Raw genomic sequence first — 20,862 nt, forward strand, 5'->3', positions numbered from 1 at the left:
TTTTTTTTTAATATCTGGAATCGCGGATTTGATTGCGGTAATTATTGGAGGGAGATTCCATTAAGAGGCCTTGGTCCTTCGTCATCGGGAGGCTGGCCGGGAACGGGAACTCGATTTTGCGGAAACGTCAACGGGGTTCGCGGGAGCCGCGTCTCTTCCGGTCGCTCGGACGTGCGGGAGTATTTCCCCTGTCAGGGAAGATGCAATTGCAGTCCCCGGGGAGCTCCTCGTCCCGGGACATAAATAAGCGCGTCCTTTTCTCCTCCCGCCGGCGGAAACGTTTTTCTCTATCTCCGCGGAAATGTATCTTCCGTCGGAGGTTAAAGAAGCCCACTCTCCTCGGAATTGCCCCCGATGTCGCGGTGCTCGACTTCGCCTCGAATCGATCTCGAATACAAAATCTACGCTCGAGTCGATCCTTGACTCGCCTTCGTCTCGAAATCTCAGAATCCACAAAGTAGCTTTTACGATACATCTCGACTAATTTTCCCGATTCCCTGAACTTCGACGTCGCGAATCGTCCAGAAGACGTTTCCGCATTTCGTGGGAATTCCCGGAGAGCGAACGAGTAGGCGAGCCGTTCCGGATCGGCCGGCGTGATCCGCCGCACCGACCTCGGGGGAATTAAATCCAGGGACCTTAAATCAATTCCGGAAATCGACAGATTCCTCCGAAGAGAGATATTTCACGGGACCCTCTGGTGAACCCTTGCCCCGAGGAAGGTGGACTTTTCGACCGGACGCCAAGGTGGGACTCCGGGTTCGCGACCACAGGATCGATCCTTGGCCGGAATCCCCGCACTGAGAGAAAAGATATAATCGACCGAAACAAATATATATCATTGCCTGAATCATGTATAATTGCAAGAAAAAAATTATTTCCTTGAGAAAAAGAAAAATACGATATCGTCGGTTTAATCGAATTTTCTTTACTTTTGTAGCAATGAATATTTCTTTGAGCCATTTTTTTTTCCTCGGTGCAGGCTATCGGCGAATCTCTCCCAGATACGTGCGCTAGATTTTCCCAGTTTCCCAGGACGTTCTTACCTCTGTCGAGCGCTTTCCCGGAGCCGGCGGAAAAGCCGCTCCTCTCTGGGGTGGCAATCTTTCAAACCTAATTCCCCCAATTTCGGGATTAAGCCCACCGGCACCGTCAAGTTCACCGGTCAAATCGAATTACCAGAACGTCGGCTTCCGGCGACGTCTCCTCGGCGGAACGGGATGCGGAAAAAAGTCGGTCGAAAAAATGGAGGCACCAATCGGACCGGGGATCACGTCCTAGGTGGAGGCGCCATCCCATGTGAGATTTATCCCCGAAATAATGCGGAAACTGTGGAAAGCGGACTGATATGAAAAGATTCCGCGGAAGAGGGCATAAAGCAAATATTGCGAATCGTATTAGTTCGGCAAACGGGCGCTGTAACGAAGTTTCCCGTATAGCGCGGAAACGGCGGGGCGACGCTCTTTTCTTGGCTCCTTTCGTTCCCCCCTCTTTCTCAGTCGCACCTTTTCGCGCCCTTGCTTCTCCCTCGACTCCGTCTCTTTCTCCTGCTCCACCTTCCACAAAGGGAGTCGTCTATAGCGATGGACGAGCGCACCTGCCGAAGAGGCGGTGTCGGCGGTGCCGCACGTACGCCTCGACGAAGAGGAAGAAGAAGAAACCAAGTCCTCTCGAGAGGGAGCGAGACGAGAGGCGTGAAAGCGAGACCCCACAAAGTTTGCGCTCCTCCGCCGCAAAAGCGCTTACGGATGACTTCGCCCCCGGGTGTATATTTTTTAATCAAGCGCGCTTAATTAGGAGCCCAAGAAACGGAGTCTAGTAAATACTCGGGCTTGCAAAAGTTGATTTTCTCTATTTCTTTATTTTTTTTTTCTTTTCGAGAGGTGGAGGGAACGGAAGAGAATGGGAGCCAGGAGTCTCGCGATCGCTAGGACGATTTCTCCAGGTTCGAGGAACCGATCGAACTCTGCCGAAAGGGGTTGGCCGGAATTCGGTCGGCATTAACTCGAGTGGCTCCGTTTGAAGGGAGGAGATTAAGTCCGATTTCGAGCGGTCGTTTCGCCGCGACCTGCTGGGCCGGGCTTTCAAAACACTCGGGTTGCCGGCACTCCAGAGAGTGGTTATCTCTCTCGGTCCCACCCACAACGATAGGACGAGGGCCTGGCTTTTAAATAAGGCCTCGTCCACGCCCCTGACCCGACTCGCCGGCCAGTTCTCACCGCCGAGAATAAAGGCGGCGCGCGAGTGTCGAGAACTTAATTATAAACCGGACTTGTCGATTTAACTCCACCGAATTCCCCGGGGACGACGTGCTAACGAGTTGATAAAGTTCAAAGGCCTGCCGCATCTGGATCGCCGGACGATGCCGCGGTTCACGCTTCTGGAAACCCTGAGCGAAGTCGCCTCAAACGTACAAACTTCTACTTTTTAACGGACGCAAAATGACGAACGCGATTCCGTTTCGCGAACTCTACCTCTGCGGCGGGAATTTGTCTCTTTTCTTAAAGCTCGCCTTATCGATGAAAAGTTTCGACGAGGTGGGGGAATCGTCGCGTTTTCATACACTCTGTGTATTTTTTTTTTTCCTCGATTTTTCGTCCCGGGTATCTGTAGGAAAAATGACTACTCTGTTGAGTGGGAAATTTGAGGAAGAGGTGATAGCGTAAAGAGGCGACGAAAGAGCATCGGGTGCATCCGGTGCACCGGAGCCCTTGGATGGCTTAATTGTAAACCGGACCGCCAAGGTTCCGACGTCACCGATACTCGCTTTGGGAGGATGCTCGCAAATTGATTAACTTCAAAGGAGAGCCCGACATCTGGATCATCGGATCCGAGTCGAACCTTCGACGCGAACTGGCCGACTTTGGGAAACTCGTTGCAGAAATGGTCGAAAGTCCGGCCGAAGTTGCGTCCTGCGGAGACCGGGTGATACATCGAGCCGATAAAGTTCAAAGGGGGAACCGACTATGTTGGATCTGCTTGGGAGTTCTTGATTCCGGCGAGGAAATCCGACTCTGGTTCTGAGCCGCCTCCGATTTCCAATTCCAGCAACGCGCTCCAGGACGACCCCGAATTACCGGCAGTCCGTCCTCGTCTTCCCTTTAGACACGATTTCGATTCAAAGCCCGGGTATCATTCGACCTTCCCCAGAAGATGGATCGTCAGCATATGAAACCCTCGCTTGCGACACCACGAAACGTGTCACGATCTCCAGGTGAAACGCTTCCCAAAGAACGAGGCTGTCCCCTCTTTCTCCGCCTCCTCTCTTTTCCTCTCCGCCGAAGATGGCGGCGGCTTGACGTTTTAATATTCCGGCCGTGAGGGCATTAAAACGAAGTCTCGGGGGAAGGCAGAGCGGTACAATTCGGTACCACCAGCAAGTGAATTTGCTGCACCTACCAAAAAAATATTCTTGGCCCTATTCGAAGGAATTTGTCGTTAGAAAAGAATATTGCATCTGCGAATAGAATTTGTATTGGTCCGGTGAGTTAATGTTTTTTATTTTTCTTGTCGATCCGTGAAAAATTATGTCGGCCCATTTTTGAGCGCTCGGGTTCGTCGCTGGGAGTAAAATTTGTCGTAACGACTGTGGATTCTTTTTCCGCGGGTCGGTGGACTCGGAACCCGTGCACGGAATGACATAAACCGGCGTTTAACGGGGCGCTACAAAATTTCCTGCGTTTAACGGAGGTCCTAAACCCGCGGTCCTCTCGTGGGGTCCGGTCTCTGTCCTGCACGGTGTGTCGGTTTTAGTCGGTTTTACGGGCCCCTTCGAAAGTTGCGGCGCGATCAAAGAGTAATTAGGTGCGCGGGGTGGAGGGAGCGATAACGGATCGTTGATTAATTACCAACGGCACCGCAAGCGGCGCGCGACATCGCTGATAACGATGGTAATACGTTCATGGGCCCTCGAAGCCATGTGGGGCTCCAAGGAAAACTAGGGCCGTAATGACGCACGGGGTGTGCGTCCCTAATTATATTCCCCCCGTGGCTCCCATGTTTTGCGGACTTGCGGCCGTCAGCGAGCGTGATTCGATTTTCATCACTTTTTCTAAGAGGGCCCAGCCACGTAAAGCATGGCCATTGGATCCTTGGACACGCGAGGGGCCCCTTGAAGATCCAGAATGACGCACGAGGTGCAACTCGCCACCACTAATTACACGGTGTCCGGGACGAAGGGGATATTTTATGGAAAACCGCTCCTCCGCCTTGTTCCGATTTTTGTCTGCCGGGGAAATTATAAATACCCTCGAGAGGCTCCACCGTCTTGGAGGATGTATCTCTCTCTCGCGGGATCGTAAATAGATGTTCTCTTCCCATATGCTCTCCTCGCAGGCAACTCGTTATGTAGGACATCTCAATGCTCCCCTGGGAACACCTGGGGGACGCTGATTGGTGCGGCTTTAATGAGGCATTCAGACCTCATCGGAGAGGAAAATGGGGCTCGATAACTTTTTATTTTACCGACTCGTCGCGGATTATATGGGGAACGTTCCATGGTGGGTCTTTAGGTTAGGATTCGCGGTGGGGTCGAAGGTAACGGAAGCGAAGCGCTTGGGAAAGGCTTTGGAGATGCGCGCGGTTTCTGCGTAAAATCGTAAAGAGAATAACCGGTCGTAAAGTGGCCTTCGCGTGAGTTAATCATTTCAAATCGTTCGGAGCGCTCCGAGGTAACGTACCGCTCGATTACTCGACTCGTTTTCGTTCCTCTGTACCGAGAGATCGACATTTACCCGCGCCTAACGCGAGGCGCACGTAATGATTTAACCATAAGCCCGAGAGGTAACCTCATCGAAGGAAAGAGCCAATAAAATACCGATCAATTTTTGCCGAGTGCGTTAAACCTGCAAATCGAGTCCACCGACGACGATAAATCATCCCGCCGCGTAAATCCACCGCGGAGCTAATTTCCCTTTCTCTTACTTTTGCCCTCTTGTCCTACATGACAAATCAAGCGATTAAAGTTCTGGCGCGACTATGAGGCACTATAAAACGCAAACTGTCATTTTAACTCCCAGTTTAACGGCGTCAATTAAGAAATTAAATTCGGAAAATTCGTTTTCAATTGCTTGTTAAGTGTATCGGCGGGTCGAGACCCTCGAAGTAAATCGGAAAACGTTGAAGCAAAACTGCCACGTCGAGGATCCTCGAGACGACGTCGTTCCCGGGGCGTCGCGACGCCTCGGTAGGTACACGTAGGACGACGCTGCGGAAGATCGATGACGTCCTAAAGGGACGTACGGCGTCCCGGACGACGCGCGACAGCATCCTTCGGGATGCACCCCGGCGCCCCCCGGGGACCGGTGCTGGGATTTATGCAGGAACGACGTAAAGGATTCGCGATCGCTATTGGCTCGTCGACCGCAGCTCGGTCGCTGAAAATAGCCGCGGAATATCCGCGCGGTTTTACCGTCGGCGATGGACGGCTCCAGGGGAAATCTCGGAAACCGATCCGAGTCGCCAGACTCCCTTCTCGACTTGGTTTCTGAATATGGTCCAACTACTTAAATTAATGTTATAAGAGCGATGCTCATTTGCGGTGCGAGGTTGAGGGGGATAGGAACATTACTCGCTTTGTTTGCGCTAATGCCGACTCGAAAGCGATTTCCGGCAGGAGCTTTCCGCGAGTGGGCCCGTCCAAACAACCGGCCGGATTTTCGAAAGCTTCCGCGATCCGAGTCCAGCTTCTTCGCGATAAGTTGGTCGTGCCCGTCAAAGCGAAGTGTTTAAAAATTAGAGTCACCCCCCTTTGCCATCGGGTAGCTCCTCCGGGGCTTTCACGGCGGATAAATAAATAACTCGGACGAGCGAGCTTTGAACTCAGCGGACTCCGAGCTTACGGCTCGCCGGAGCTCGGCGCCGTGATTTGCGAAATTCGACGCTAGAAGGGAAATAAATAGCGTTTTTAAGGAAACCCTGGCAGTTCGTTTCCCTCGGGAAGCCCGCGAATGCTTTACGACTTCCTTAACTCGCAAGCGTTCCGGCAAAGCTCGGATTCCGCTCGGTAATGGCCGTCAGCTCCGACCGTTCCTCGTCGACCTACGATTAAACGGATGACTCTATTCGCCGTCTCTTTTTGTTATAATTATCCGACCCTCTATTGAAAGATGTATAATAGTAATTGTGGGAGGACCCACCTGTTTCACCTCGCTCGGTGGATGGAATACCGAAGAAAAAATTGCGGGAGCCTCCACGGTCCGCATAATAGGCCGCGGCGAGTTTCCCCGATACGCCTCCAGCTGGTCGCTTTATTCGCCCGGACAGTCGGACTTGCGAAAGCAAATGAATCCCGCTCCGTCTTCTCCGCATCTGGGCCAGATCCACCGGAAGTTCCCTCCGGAAGGGAGCCCGTTGTTTTCCTTGGCGTCTCCGTTCTCCCCGGGAACTCCGCGAGGGAAGCGCAACTTCTCCGCGGAGAAGTCGAACCCGTCCCCGTCTCGAACTTCGCCATGGGGATTTATATTCCCATGAAATTCCCCATTTATGGAAATGCCCCGAAGAATAATAAATTAACAATCGCCGCCCGTCTCTCTCTCTCGGCAGATTTATTTACCCCGAATTTGCATAAGAAAACCCGAATTATATCGCGGATTCGTTAAATTCCCGAGTCGTTCTCTTCTGTCCTCTTCTTTTTCTGGCACCCTGCAATTCCTCGAGCAATTGGGAGGTATTTCTAGATTTTTGGCGTTAAAATGAGAAACTCGCAGGGGGTAAAAAATTCGCGAGAGGGTCCGTCCTCCAGGTCGTTGCTCTATGGGGGGTGGCAAGAAAAGAGACGGATGGACGGAAGCACGTGGTGCGGAGTTCGAAAGTGGTCCGCAGGAACGGCTGGCGGAGTTCTGGACTCTCGGTGGCGTTCTTCCGGGGTACCAGGGACCGGGGGTCGTACTTGGCGAGACGCGCCAGGGGGCGGAGAACGCCCGGTCCAGCGGAAAGCGCGGCGGTCCCAGGGGAAAGAAGAGACGCGCCGACCGGGAGGGGCGGAACTTGGCACGCGTCTCGCATACGAGAAGACTACCCCGTTAAAACCACCAGAGAGCACCGAACGCGACCGACCATGGCACGACCTCGTCCATTTCCCCTGGACCGCTCCTCTCTTCGTGTCCCACCTTTATCCTAGACGGATGAAATTTTATCCCTCCCCATGGATCACATTTTCCGTCCGACCTTTGCGCCAAGAAGAGCGTTACGTAAACTTTGAATAACGTCCCTCCTATTTTTATCCGTTTCCACTAATACCCCCGATTCGCTAATTTCCGCCCCCTCTTCTCGCGGCGGTTTCCGTTGGCTCCTCGCGACGCTCATTTATGGACGCGGCTTGAGCTTTATTGCGCACCCCGTGCACCGTTGTCTTACGTTTATGTAAATTACCGACTGGATTTAAGTGTCCGTCGGGCGAGACCGTGGCCGTAAAGATCACGAGAAAGGATTTGAAAGTATCCATACGTGAGCAACGGTGGCGCGAACCGTCCATTTCCCCTGGACCCCCATTGTTTATGGACGGATGATCCTTCCATTTTGGGTATCTGGGACCTCTTCGAGAACCGACACCTCCGGGCACGCCCGCGGTTTCGAAAATCTCGGAAATAGCAACGGATGTTTCATTGAGTAAACCAACTTTTTTTTTCCCTCGGTGCAGGTATTATTTGTCGATGTCGTCGGTCCATTTTGCCGTTCTTCGGTATCCCCGCGTCCGCGAAGCGCGCGTTTCCGCGGCGGATTCCGGGGAGCCTGGCTCGACTCGAGGCCTGCGCTTCGAGAATCGATAAATCTCCGGGGCCTCGAGACCGCACATTAGGGGCCAACAAATTATTTGCACCGTCGTGGAGGCCTCTTTACGAGCCCGTAATTTGGCACGTGTGAGGCCCATTGTTGCCGGCACGAGATGCGAGCGGAATCTCTTTCCTCGTCTGGGAGCAACCACGGGTGATACGATGCCGTGGAGGACGAGGTCCACCTCGAAATTGTCCCCATTCAGCGGAATCCCCCTAACCTCGCACGTAGGAAAACCATTTCCGATGTTACGTAAAATGGAAAAGGGTGGAAAGGAAGAAATACCGCTCGCGGTACTCGCCGGGAGCACAAGGGACGATTTGCCTAGGTTAGGTTAGGCTAGGCGACGAGGGCAGTAAAATGGACGCGGGGGAGGAGAAAAGGGGGTGAAAAAAGGGGAGAGATCCATGGCAGTTTCCGGACTGCCGAGCCGAGAAACGTTTCTCGTCGAGGTTCGATTTCGAGCTCTCCTTCGGCAACTCGTAACGACTGGGACCGTCAGCAGGGACCCGTAAACCTGGAACGAGCTGTATATCGTAACTCATAAGCGAGATTAATGTCTCCGGAGACTGGAGAGCTGTAAAACGGGAAAGGGGGTGAACTGGCCGGGGAAGGGAACGAGGAGGACAGCGCGGGGGAGGCCCGCCAGTAAAAGTTGTAATTACAATAAATCGCGATGTAATTGCCACCGCAATTACCGGCGTAGTAAATAGGCGAGGCTCGTAAATTAAGCTAGGCGAACCGGCGAGCTTACGTGGCCCCGTTCCGTTATTGGCGCTGCATTCGGACTTCGAAGATGCCTTTTCCATTATTTTCATTTTTACGCCTCTCTTTGCCCCCCGCCCCTCGGTGGAGTAACGAGCGGTGCGCGCACCATTTTGCGCAATCCCTCCGCCGGGACTTCGACGGGAACGGAGATCGATACGTCGATACTCCGCGAGCCGGAGAGCCGATCGAGAGCGGGAAGTGCTCTCTGATGGGGTTAACGAATCGGCTGCCGATTCCGTGTCTGGGTGTCGACCTGAATTTCGACTGTAACGGGGAACGTTGCGGACCACCCTTCCTTTCTGCGCCTCTTCCACTCGCACCTATTCCGCGAAGTTAAGGATTCTAATTAGTTCCTCCCAATTTGTCATCGGGCGAACTCTCGACTCTTCGGCTGCGATTGGAAGAAACTCGCGTTGAGACTCCTGACAGCTGATTCGATCAACTTTCACATGCAAAACTGACAGTTTCGTATGAGACATTCAAATGTTGACCAATGATGCGACTTGGCGAAGATAATTTGTATAAACTCGAGAATTTGGTCCCAGTCTTGGGAACGCTTCCCAGCTTCCTGGACCGCATTTCCCAACCCACGGGACTCGGTGAGGAGACGTCGCGTTCGAGTTCCTGGACGATCCGGATCGTTTCTCCAGGTCGACCCCTTCTCCGAGCTGCTGGACTGTAATGACTTCGGGAACTCCGAGTACCCGGGTCCGGCTTATTAATCTCCGGATTTCTAACGAGAGGCGAGAACGATCAATCTTCGGTAATCCCGAAGGCCTTCCATGGCTGAATACCCGGGAGCGCCGTCCAAGTCCGAACCTTGAAGTACGAAGGTACCATCGAAATGACATCCATGGATCGCTAGAAGTGCATTTTTTTTTTCAAGTCGAGAAAACGTATTTGGGCCTATTGATGGACGTCGTGCAGGTTGTTCCCGAAAAAAAGTTAAACGGTTCCTTGGCTTAGAGAAGGGCTCGTCGTCGTCGACCCTGAAGAAACAGCGGAGCGGCCCTCGACTCGTTGAAGTGTCGGACTCAATGGCGCGCCAGGAAAGGATCGAGCAGCGACATTCTAAAAGGAGACAATGCCTGAAAGTCTTGCCTGGCTCTTTCAGAGGCGCCGCTTAACGCGTCCACCCACGCGGCTAATGATTTCTTCGTCCTCTCGGCCAGCCTCTGACAAATCGGCGCCCTGCTGCCTTCGGGGCCGATTTAAATCCCCGGAGAGAGGACGAGTCTCGAAAATCTCTCCTCGGCCGAGTCTTGAAAGGCAAATGGCCATTTACAAAGTCAGATTCCAGGAGGCAGTCGCGAATCTCATCCTGGCCGCCTCCTGGGAGGTTCCCGGGAGGAACTTCGGAGTCTCTTCTTTCCCTGGAGTCCTCGGTCCAGACAATTCCCCGCACGCGAGGTGAGGTCTTCCTCTGCTCGGGAACTGTCGCGTGTCCATTTAGGACCGGAGATTGGCCCGGAAGGTCCCTTGGGTGAAGGTCACTTTCGAGGTTTCGTTAACGATCGGTAATTGGTAGTCGGAAGTCGACTTCTCTAGGGTGGAGGTTTCGCGGAGGAGGTCGGAAAACATTTTGACGAGCGAAATCCGGGACCGCGAATAACAAGGATGACCCTCCAAAGTCCTCTCGCCCTGTCCATGGATTTTCTCGAGGACTCCTTCGGGACGAGGACCTCTCCTCGTGCTTTCGACGTCTCGAACTTCGTCCCAACCCTGAAGAGTCCGCGTCTTCCCGGATTCCGCGTTTCCGCAGATTGGAATGGTGTCGTTTGCCAGGGTCGACTGTTCCCGACTTCGCGTGTTCCTCGGATTTTGAGTTCTTCAAACTTTTTTCATCCCTTCCGAAGTTTGCATCTGTTCGTGAAGAACGAGGAGGACGTTCCTCGAAATGTCGATGCTCGAAATCATGTGGAAATCACCGAACCGCTCTCCCGATTTTAAGACCAAACGTCACTTGTTACCGAATCGCATTATTGGCTATCGTATGAAATCAAAGACAATTGGCTCTTAAAGAAAGAAATCGTTTTCCCTGATTTCCAAGTGAATACTCGGCTAAGCGTCGAAAGGAATTATTCTCGCAGTCGGAAGCTGGAAGGCGGAAGAGATCAGCTGGTCCCGGAGAGGACGCTGCGGATCGGCCGCGTTGAATCCAGCGGAAAGTGACGCTCGGCAGAAAGTTTCTCGATTGAATCGCGTCTCGATTCGCTTCAGAACGATGGTCGGTCTGCGACCAATTCGCTCCTCAGAGGACTGGGGCCAAAATTCCGAAGTTCCGAGCTCGCCTATGATCGAGACCAATCGCTTCTCCGGAATTGACCCGACGCTGATGCGGAATCGGCCCTCCGACTGGAGAAACGATCCCGATCCACTTCTCGAAGAAACTTTGGCGCTCGCTTTCAGAGGGGGCAGATAGCGGAGAAAAAGAGAGACTTCCGGGATTTTCTGAACGGAAAAGCCGTAGAACGGCTGGGAAAGCGATCCGCCAACTTCTCCGCGAACTTTCCAAAAAAACGTAGCGGGACCACGGCAGAGAAATGCTTATTAAATTTCAATGGATTACCAGGAGATACTCCTGACTTTACATACCCTGTTAATTAAATTTATTACACATACATGTGTAACAGTGCGAAGATGAATATTTTGTTATTGTTTTTCACGTCACGTCTCGCTATAAATTTTCGCTAATTTCGGTAACCACGACGCCGTTACCAAGTTCGAGGTTTCCGGTTCCAATATCCAGTTCCGCCACTTCTTGACAATTCCCCTAGGTTCTCCTTTTTCCAGAGCCCCTCGGAAAGTTTACGAACACCCTCGCTCGCGGAGTTTAACCGCTATTTTTCTCGTGTTAAATGAAATTGTTCCGCGAGTCGAGCGCGCCCTCGTCCGTTGTCCTCGAGTTGCGGGAACTTATAATCTGCCATGTCGCGATAACTCGCGAGTCCTCCATCTCTCTCCCTCTCGTATCTCCGGCAAGGCATCGGTCTCTCGCCCTCTCCCCTCTTACGTGCCCCGATTCCGCCAGGAACTCCCGAAGGAGTCGGGACCAACTTCCGCTTTCACGGGATGCTGTTTTAAGCGGCGAATCGCGGGACGATTTTCACGTCCGGTGAATCCGGGAATAATTCACCGAGGGGTGTAAGAGCGTGTCTAAAATTTATTATCTCCGGGGGCGAAAAGTTCAAGTCGACGAGCAAATCCGCGGCCGAATTAACGCACTGGCGCCGATTAAAGAAGAAGCCCTTCGAGGGTGAAAAGCGTCTAAATTAGACGACTCTTAAATCCGACGCGGAAGCAGAAGGGGCGGTCCAAGTCCGAGTCCTTACATCTCGAGTTTTCGACGACGTAAATCCAAGAAAAATCCGGATTAAACTCTTACCGAGGCATTAAGAAGCAGAAAGACTTTTCAAGACTTTGTTCACAGTTCCTAGGTGCCGGGGCACCTCGATGCCGGGCTCCAATTAGTGGGATTCTTAATATTCCCCGCGGCCGAGGATGCCCGAAGGAACTGCCGGGTGCTGCTTTAAGGTGATGTGAAAGTGGCGTCAAAGAGGGCTCGTTTATGAAACTTTTCTCCGAACTGGGTGGACCGAATCGTTTCAAACGTTACTACGTGATTATGGAGGCTGTAAGGAAGGTTTCGACACTTCAATTTCCAATTTTTTTTTAATTTGTTTATAGACGTTTTTAGGTATTTTTATGAAAAATAAAGTTTTATGGGTGTCGGGACCTTCCTCGTAGCTTCCGTACTCACGTTGTAAAGTTTGAAACGATTCGGTGCACCCAGTTCGGAGAAAAGTCTCATAAACGAGAGACTCCTCGGATACCACTTTCACGTCCCCTTAAGGCCGACTCGAACCGTCCAGGACGGACCGACGAAATATCGCGACTCGAGTTTTAAGGCCTCTTTAATGCCTCGTTTACACGAAACTACCAATTTCGCGACGCAACGCTCAAAGTTCTCTCACCTCGCGAAATCTTCGGCGAGTCGGCGCGAGATAAGCGCCGATAAGAGGTAATTCGCCTGCCGCGGAATCCGAGCCCGACTCCCGATCACAATTTGGATAAGTGGTCTCCTTTTAAGCGTACGGAGGGATCGATACCTCGGAGCGATTCGATTATTCCCGATAATTCCCGATAATTCGGCCGGTCTCGCGGCCATGTGCCGCGCCTCGTGGGACGTCCGCCGCGTGGGAGGAGCCTCGTCGCGATGATCTCGTTAAGTCATGATTAAGTCGTGATAACTCCATCTACATGTAAATCTAATCGGGCGACAAGGCCTCCGCGACACGAGCAGCCCTCCCAATTGCCATCCCCAGGTCTTAACCGCGGCTTCAAGACCCGCTTAATTGCTCCGCAAATGTCACCCTTAAGTTCCGCTCGCTTGACGTCGCCTTAATCCTCGGTCCGCCTCGGGAGGAGCGATCTTCCTCCTCCTTTCGATCCCGGGATCCTCTCGAACGAGTCTCGCCTCCTGTAATACAGGCAATTTCCCTGTTAATGGCGCCGATTATTAGCTCGATGGACCCCGAGGAAAGAGTGGCTTTACACGCTCCCGACGCGGCCCTAAAGTGCAACGCCGATTTTACGCCTCGCGTCATTGACCCGGAACGACCGAAGGACCTCTCGAGAAAAATCGAGGCTAAAAGTGAAATAAGAATCTCCGGGTTACCCCTTCGAGGTTGTCTCATTTTCCGTTCTCTGGCATGTTGCAGTCCCAGTCGTCTCCGTCAGCGGGGTTGCTGGGAAGAAGGCCCAGCTTCCTTGCGACATCCAGTCGGACACCAACGACGGGATCAACATGGTCTTGTGGTTCAAAGAGGACGTTGGAGAACCCATTTACAGGTGAATATCCAGGATTTGTACCTACACCGAGGAAGAACATTCATTGTACCAAAGAAATGCAATCGTTCCTCAATTTATGCGGAGTATCCATTTCACAAGGATAATTATTAAATATTAAAAAAAAAATAATTATAATTATTAAAAGGTGATCGTTCGGCTGAATCGATTCAAGAATTGGTAGTTAAAAAAATAGATTAAAAGAAACGAGTGCATACAGAAAACAGGTTGCGCGATAATTTGTGCGGCTCGCCGGGCCGAATTCGTCGCACCTCTCGGAACTTCATTTAACCCGTGGCGGCGTTCCGCTTCCTTGGCCCGTGAAATTTTCATATAGAATGGCCCGACACATCCTACGGGTAGGTTAGTATCCAACGGGTAATATTTAAGAAATGTAATAAGGTGTAAGATATGTGCGCGCCTCGATGCATCGCCCCCGAAGCGCCGCCCTCGTAAAGGCCGGTTTAATCCGTGCGACGGCATAAAACTTCAGATTTATGCCCCACTCGCCGCGCGAATGTATTTATCGTTGCAAAACGAGCCACTACTTGTAAATTAACGCGAAAAGGCGATCGGGATTACACGGCTCCCTTGAACCATCCAGGGGTCTTCATCGGTGCAAACGAGAGAGATACCGGTGTTCTTAATTTCTGAACGGCGAAGAGACTAATCATTGGATATATCACGGTGAAATTTTACTAGAAATCATAGGAAAAATTGAGTGCTCTGAACCATGGATGGAAGACTCCAGTGAATCCTTTTTACGCACCCTGCGTTGTAACTTCGGCGGAATAATGCACAGTCGTAATGCGCCCGAATGGTGGGTATATCACTCGATGCGGTATTTATGGTGGGTTGAACCATAAATATCGGTCGGCGCATGGTTCCTCTAATGAGCTCCTCACGGCTGTAAAAGAAACGCCGTACGTTATGGTCCTGCCGCACGGGGTGATCTGGAAAAAAGTAATTGCAGCGCGATTTACAATGCGGCGATAAATCACGGCAGTCGTTCGCAGGTAGCATTCAATCCGGAGCGTCGATACAGCGCGGAAGCGGAGGAGACTAGAGGGAACTAGGGAACCGAGAAGAAATCAGGAGGAACCGGAACCACGTGGTGAACACGGACGACCAGAGACCCCTTTCGGGGGAAATAAGGGAAGGAGAAATTAGAGGGAGCCTCGAGACGGGCATACGAGAGGCAGGGTGGAAGTGCGAAGTAGAAGAATTAAATCGTACTTCAAGGTGAACGCCCCTGAAGAAGGGGGCTTTGGGAGCACTCAGTCACCGACAGAAATCCGCGCTCGGAGCAGTTGCGGAACGCAATTTAACTTTTAGTCGGTCGGCCGTCTCCTTCGCCCTCCGGATGCTTAATATGCAATCACGCACGGTGATGGCTCCCTAGGTGACACCGTAGAAGCCCTCTTTCCAGTCGGAATAATTCGGAATTCGGTATTCTCTGGAGGTGTCGTTTCCAAAAACCCACTCAAAACGCCGCACTCAAGGATCGATCGAGACCGCTCGAAGAGTCCTCGGGATTTTCGTGAAATTACTCCCAGGCGTCGAGAGGAACCTCTAACCTCCCCGACGGGTCCAGGGATGAGCGAATCCGCGAGGAGATGGAATTAAACCTGGGGATCTGGTTCGACCCCATCGACGAGCTCGTTTGGGGGAGTTTTTTCGTTTCTCTCGTCATGGTATTTAGAGACGGCTCATTCTGTTCGCAGCTTCGACTCCAGAGGCCGCCGGCAGTTCAGCAACGCTAGGCAATGGTCCTCGCCGATGGCGTTGGGGGCCAGGGCCTACTTCATCACTGCCACCAAACCGGCGCACCTCAGCATAGACAGACTCGAGATCGAGGACGAGGGCACCTACAGGTGTCGGGTGGACTTCGAGAACAGCCCGACGAGGAACCAGAAGATCAACCTCACCGTCATCGGTAAGATCGACCTCCGGGTCCGAACGAACTTCCCAGAACCTTGGAAAGTCATCTTCCTAACTTTATCTATCACGTCCCAAGTCCAACCTCGTCATTGCCGTTCGGACTCCGTTCCAAGTTACGTTTGTCCGATAGTCAAACGGAACCTTGCGAGTTACCGGCGAAACAGGAGCTGCCTGAGTATCGAATGTCGTCCGTTTGTTGCAGTTCCCCCGGATAGGCCTGTAATCTTGGACGGGACCACGAGGGACGTGTCGAGGATAGAGGAACCCTACAACGAGGGCAGCGACGTGAACCTGATCTGCGAGGTGCGGGGTGGCAAGCCGCCCCCCAGGCTGATCTGGTACCTGGAGAACACCGTGATAGACGAGTCTTATCACTACAAGATCGACACGGGGATGACGGTGAACCACCTGTCCTACCCCAACATCGGCCGGCAACACCTCAAGGCTCGGCTGGTCTGCCAGGCGAGCAACACCAACATGGTTCCACCTCAGACCAGGCTTCTGATTCTCGACGTTAATCGTAAGTCCCGGTTATCGATGTCCCATCAATCGTTGAAACGATCGTTCCCATACCTGTCTAAGTACCTCAAACGGTATCGACTCGAACCTCGCGAGATATCGTCGACTTAAAATTCCCGACATCGCTCGGGTCGAGTTCTTCGGCTCCATTCTACAAAGTACGCCGAGGGAACCGATGAGCGATCTTTATCACGTGCGATTAGCCCTCCACTGGCGAGCATTGACACACCCCCAACGCGACGTAACCACCGAGGGGCAATTATTCACGCGATCGTGCGACCCTCTCGGAGGACTTTATCGACCAACAGCCGGTGACCTCCGAATCCACCTCGTCACTTTCGAGCCGAGGAACGTCGGCGAGTTCGCGCCCGACGTGAGACTAGGCAGTCTCTTATCTTCGCTTTATCATCCCCATTTATCAACGATTCGACGAGCGGTTCGAAGGATCCTCGGTATTTCGCCCGTAGACAAATTTCAAGGAGGGAACACGGGAAACGCTTTGGACGAATTATGTTGGCGAGGGGTTGGGACGATTAAGGTGATGCGAAAGTGGCATCGAAGTGCCCTCGTTTATGAAACTTCTCCGAACTGGGTGTATCGAATAATTTGAAACTTTAACACGCGATTAGATGTTAGATTAAAAAATTATTCGGGGCCACTCAGTTTGGAGTAAAGTTTTGTATTTTGACTTTTTGGTATATGTGAGACTTTCATAACACCTTAAGCACCCCCTAGTGATTTGACCCGGTAAGGAAACGGTGTCGGGGGTGTGCCCTTCGCCGTCGCGGACCGCGTCGTGACGCTCACGTGCCGCTGCGTCGACGCCGCGATTCCGACGTCGACGGGGACCGCGAGATTCGTCGTGGCAGATAGGGTAACGCCTCGTGGGAAGACGGATCAGAGGATCGCGTGATGCGTGCCCACCTCCCTTCCTGCTCCTCGACTTTCGTGCTTATTCGTGCACCGGGGCGAGAGTGCTACCGGGGGATGAGTTTCGCCCATTGGCCCGGGAACCTTTGACCGAGGAATGCCACTCTCCGAAATCCATTTCATCCGAATGAGATTACTTTTCGAAGCACCTTTTTCCCATCCTAGGAGAGTTCGAATAAATGCTGGATGGCGCGATTTATTCATAATTAATACAGGACGTCAAACACGATACACTGAGAAAATACGATTAGTCGACTGAAACAGATACATGTATCTTTTGATGTAAACTAATTTCGTTCACTCTGACATTTCTTTGGGCGTATTCGATCGCAGGATTTTGTAGCGGCAATGTGTATCTGTTTGAGTCGACCAACTTTTTTTTTTTTTTTTCTCAAGATATGCTGAAAATTGTCAGGAAATATCGTCGAGCTATTTTGGGGATTTTGTTTGCGGAGGACTTCTGGCAAATTTCCCGGCGTTTCTTGGCTAGTTGCGATCGCAAGAAATTGATTTCACTCGGGTTAATGGCAATTAACGAACGTGCCGAGAAAGACGGTAATTAAGGTGGCACCGGTTCTCGGGGTTTTCGCAAAGCGTGCGTGACGCGAGGCGCGCGGCCATAAAGGAGCATGCCAGGTTGACGTCGACGTCGACGCCGACGTCTCTTCACCCTCGTCGACCGCGCCTCCCTTTCCATCCCCCCTTGGCCCAGAAATTAAATAATTAAGATGTATCGCTCCGTCGTGTCGAGGTGGGTTTATAAGCGGTGCTTCCGCAACGTCGAAGCACCTTAGACGATTCCGGACGAACATTGCTCGACCGAATGTAGAGCAACCAAGTTGTCTCCACCTGGCGTACACATGCGATTATCAGTTGTGCTCTACAGTTTAGTTTCGCGAGTGCCTACAATCCGTTTCTATGACAGATTACGTACAACTGATACGCAAGCACGAGTTCAGCCGAGCAAACGATTGCCTTCAGCCGGAAACTATTCATGTGGGGTGATGAACCCCTCTGAACGTCCTTTTCAACCCCTCAATGCTTGAATCGTGACCCAAGGAATTGAAATAAGAAATGGTTCAAATTTGTTTTCCAGTTCGACCGCTGATAGTGCAGATCCTGACGAAAGAGGCGCGGGTGTCCGCTGATAAGACCTACGACGTGGAGTGCCGGACGACCGGGTCCCGTCCGGAGGCGCTGATCACCTGGTGGAAGGCCAATAGGCAGATCAAAAAGATGGTACAAAACGTGAGTGGTTTTTCATTTCTCCGAGTCCCCTTTTCTACGGTCTGAGCTGTGATTTGGGCAGAACTGGCGTTATTAGATCGACCGGTGCATTTGCCAGGGACGAGGTAAAAGCTCCCTTTTCTCCATCGGCTCGATTTCACCCACCCAGAACGGTCTCTTTCGGCCAAACGTATCAATCACGAACTTTTTCCCGGGGAAACCGAGTTAATCCTCCGCGCAAACACCGTGACGGGTTCAAAGGGGAGCTGCTCGCGGAATTTCGGCGCGTCCACGGCGGACCAGCTCGGCCGTAACCTCCAACCGTTGCGATGGAGCCGAGCAGGGAGGGCGCCAAGGGACAGCAGTGTCCGATTTTTGAACGGAAACGGAGAAAATGGTTTTCGGCCAGAGTGGTTTTCCATCTCGCGGAAGATCCGCTCGAGAGCGCGTGTCTATTCTCCCGGAGCCGTTGTTAGATCTGCAGAGCAATGGCCTCACTTTTCCTAGGCTCGCTCCGGGAGCGATTTCCACCGCTCTAAGATTCGCCGCCCTTCCCTGCGATTATCGGCCGCCAGTCGTTTCCGGGGCGGAATAAATCTCTGGTCGTTCCGCGACGTCGATGGAAGATCGATTCGACCCCGTTAATGTACTCGGCGAGCGGCCTCCCCTGAGAGATGGCTGCTCGTCAAAGGAATCCCCGTTTCAGCCGAACGAAAAGTTCGCCCCCGATATTTTTCCGCTCGCAATCAATCAATTCGCCGCCTCTCCGCGAGCGGACAAACGCGCCTGCGATTTCTGCCCAAAGTCCGCTTCGACCTGACCGCACTCTCTCCGTAGGTTCCGCCGGTAGACGCGAACGTACCTCGATACCAGACCTCGATCCACCCCGGTGACTTCCGATTGCTCCGATTTTTTGTTAGAAAAAAAAAAATTCATTTTATTAAGTTTATACACGTGCTAAAAAAAAATTCTCGTCTTGGAACTGGAGGATCCTCGGGAATGCTCGCTGAAGCAAGGAGGGGAGGAAGATTTGGAAGAAATCTGAAAAGTCCAGAACAAGTGGATCCACCCCTTGATCAAGAGTTCCCACGGCTCTTGCAGCATCTTCCTAAAGTAAATTCGAGCCGCGATTCCGACGTCCCCTTTCCTCTCCAGCCCTAGATCTCCTGCAGCATCCCTTCGAGTCCCGCCGAGCGTTTAAGTCGCGATGGACCCAGGCTTTGCCTGGAAGTTGGAGGATGCAATTATTTTGCTTTTACTCCTTTGCAGGAGCCCCTCGTCACCGAGACCTGCACTCGGGCATCATTCTCCCGGTGCGCCAAAGAAAGTGGAGACCAGCGGGAAGTAGAAAAGTTGGTCGCTTCGGGGATACGAGAACCGGCAAATCCCTCCCCTCTTTTTAGTTTTTTCTTTCCGCCCCGCTTCCCCGTTTGCATCCCGGACGCAGGACTTCCAAGGTCCGCTTAGGTTTCCCATTAACACCGGGCACGTCCGTTCCCGTGTAAAGTATTCGAGAGGATAGTGGGATTCGAGGAGCCAGAAGGTCCTCGCACGAGGACCCAACGAAAGGGCTTTTCTGGAAGCGTTTCACCAAATCCGCGAAAAAGGAAGCGCCGTAAGAATCGAAGCAGTCCTTAAATGAACGTGGAAAGAAAAATCGATGCAGTTTCAAACGAGTTCCCTGGAGTACTGCCGGCGAAAGTATACAGATGCGTCGCAGGGAAACCTCCAAATTTTCCTCTTTTTCCACCGATTCCTCCCCGGATCCGTTCTCTTTCGCAGAAAGGATCTCTCAAGAATCCCTCGATTTTGCGAGTTTGAATGCACCTCCGTCGTCGGTTATTGGAAATAAATTTCCGATACGTGGGTCGCTCCCCGGGGGGGATGGGGGTTGCATTAACGGGAGGTAAGCAGAAATTGCGGGAAAAATTAGGGGGAGGAAACGAAGCGCCCCGTCGAAACAGCCCTTTGTCCGGGAAATGAATTCGCTCGAGTGCATTTCGAGCCCCTCGCGGGAGATCCGTAAGATTCAAGAGCGGATGCACCGGAGTGCGCTCGGGAGATGCACCTGGGATGCTGCGATGCAGCGATGCATCGCAGTCGAAACGAACGGAAGCAAATAAAGAGGGCACGGCCCGGGCCAGGGGAAGGAGTAGTCCCGTGATTCATGCGTAACGCGACATTCATCCTGACGATCCATTACTTCCATTCAGCGCGCGCGATACCGATACGGATACGGCTGCCGATGTATTCCTGTCGGACTGTCATTAAAATGACGCGCGGAGCGCGAGCTTTCATTCGGTCCCTCCTTTCCGTCCCGTCCTTTCTCTCTCCCGGCAAAAACGAGCCCTGGTAACGAACGAACGAGACGAAGACCATTTTTTTTTTCTGCCTTCTGCGCGCAAAAGTGCGGCTCGCTTAATTACGACCGATGCGTTTGGACCCGATAAAATGCCATTTCTGCGAGGTTCGCCATTTTCGCCATTTTTAGCCGGATATCTGGGATAGGATGGATTGCATTTTCGTACAGCGAGGTTTAGAGGATTTTTAAGGAAGTTACGCGATGCCTTGTTGCAGTTTCCGCCAGAGAACAACCAGAGCCTCAGCATCCTCACCTTCATCCCGGCGATAGAGGATGACGGAAAGAACTTGAAGTGCAGGGCCGAAAATCCGGCCATCCCGGACAGTGCCCTGGAAGACAAGTGGAGGCTGGATGTCCAGTACCAGCCGATCGTCACCCTGAAGATGGGTGTCACGTTGAACCCCGAGGACATCAAGGAAGGCGACGATGTCTACTTCGAGTGCATCGTCAAAGCCAATCCCAAGGCCTACAAGCTCGCCTGGTTCAAGGACGTA

At 52.4% G+C, this 20,862-nt stretch overlaps 1 protein-coding gene across 1 annotated transcript in view; it reads left to right on the forward strand.

The window, feature by feature from the left end:
- LOC105702373 (hemicentin-2) overlaps positions 1–20,862 on the forward strand; it is a 60,646-nt gene that overhangs the window by 25,627 nt on the left and 14,157 nt on the right. Inside the window, exons 2-6 of the mRNA XM_012429885.2 lie at positions 13,263–13,392; positions 15,114–15,325; positions 15,533–15,850; positions 17,876–18,027; positions 20,584–20,859. Coding sequence (XP_012285308.1) covers positions 13,263–13,392; positions 15,114–15,325; positions 15,533–15,850; positions 17,876–18,027; positions 20,584–20,859 — 1,088 coding nt within the window. The remainder of the gene's footprint in view (positions 1–13,262; positions 13,393–15,113; positions 15,326–15,532; positions 15,851–17,875; positions 18,028–20,583; positions 20,860–20,862) is intronic.

Source organism: Orussus abietinus, unplaced genomic scaffold, assembly GCF_000612105.2.
Source record: "Orussus abietinus isolate OABI.00-Male unplaced genomic scaffold, Oabi_2.0 scaffold17, whole genome shotgun sequence".
Classification (NCBI taxonomy): Eukaryota; Metazoa; Arthropoda; class Insecta; order Hymenoptera; family Orussidae; genus Orussus; species Orussus abietinus.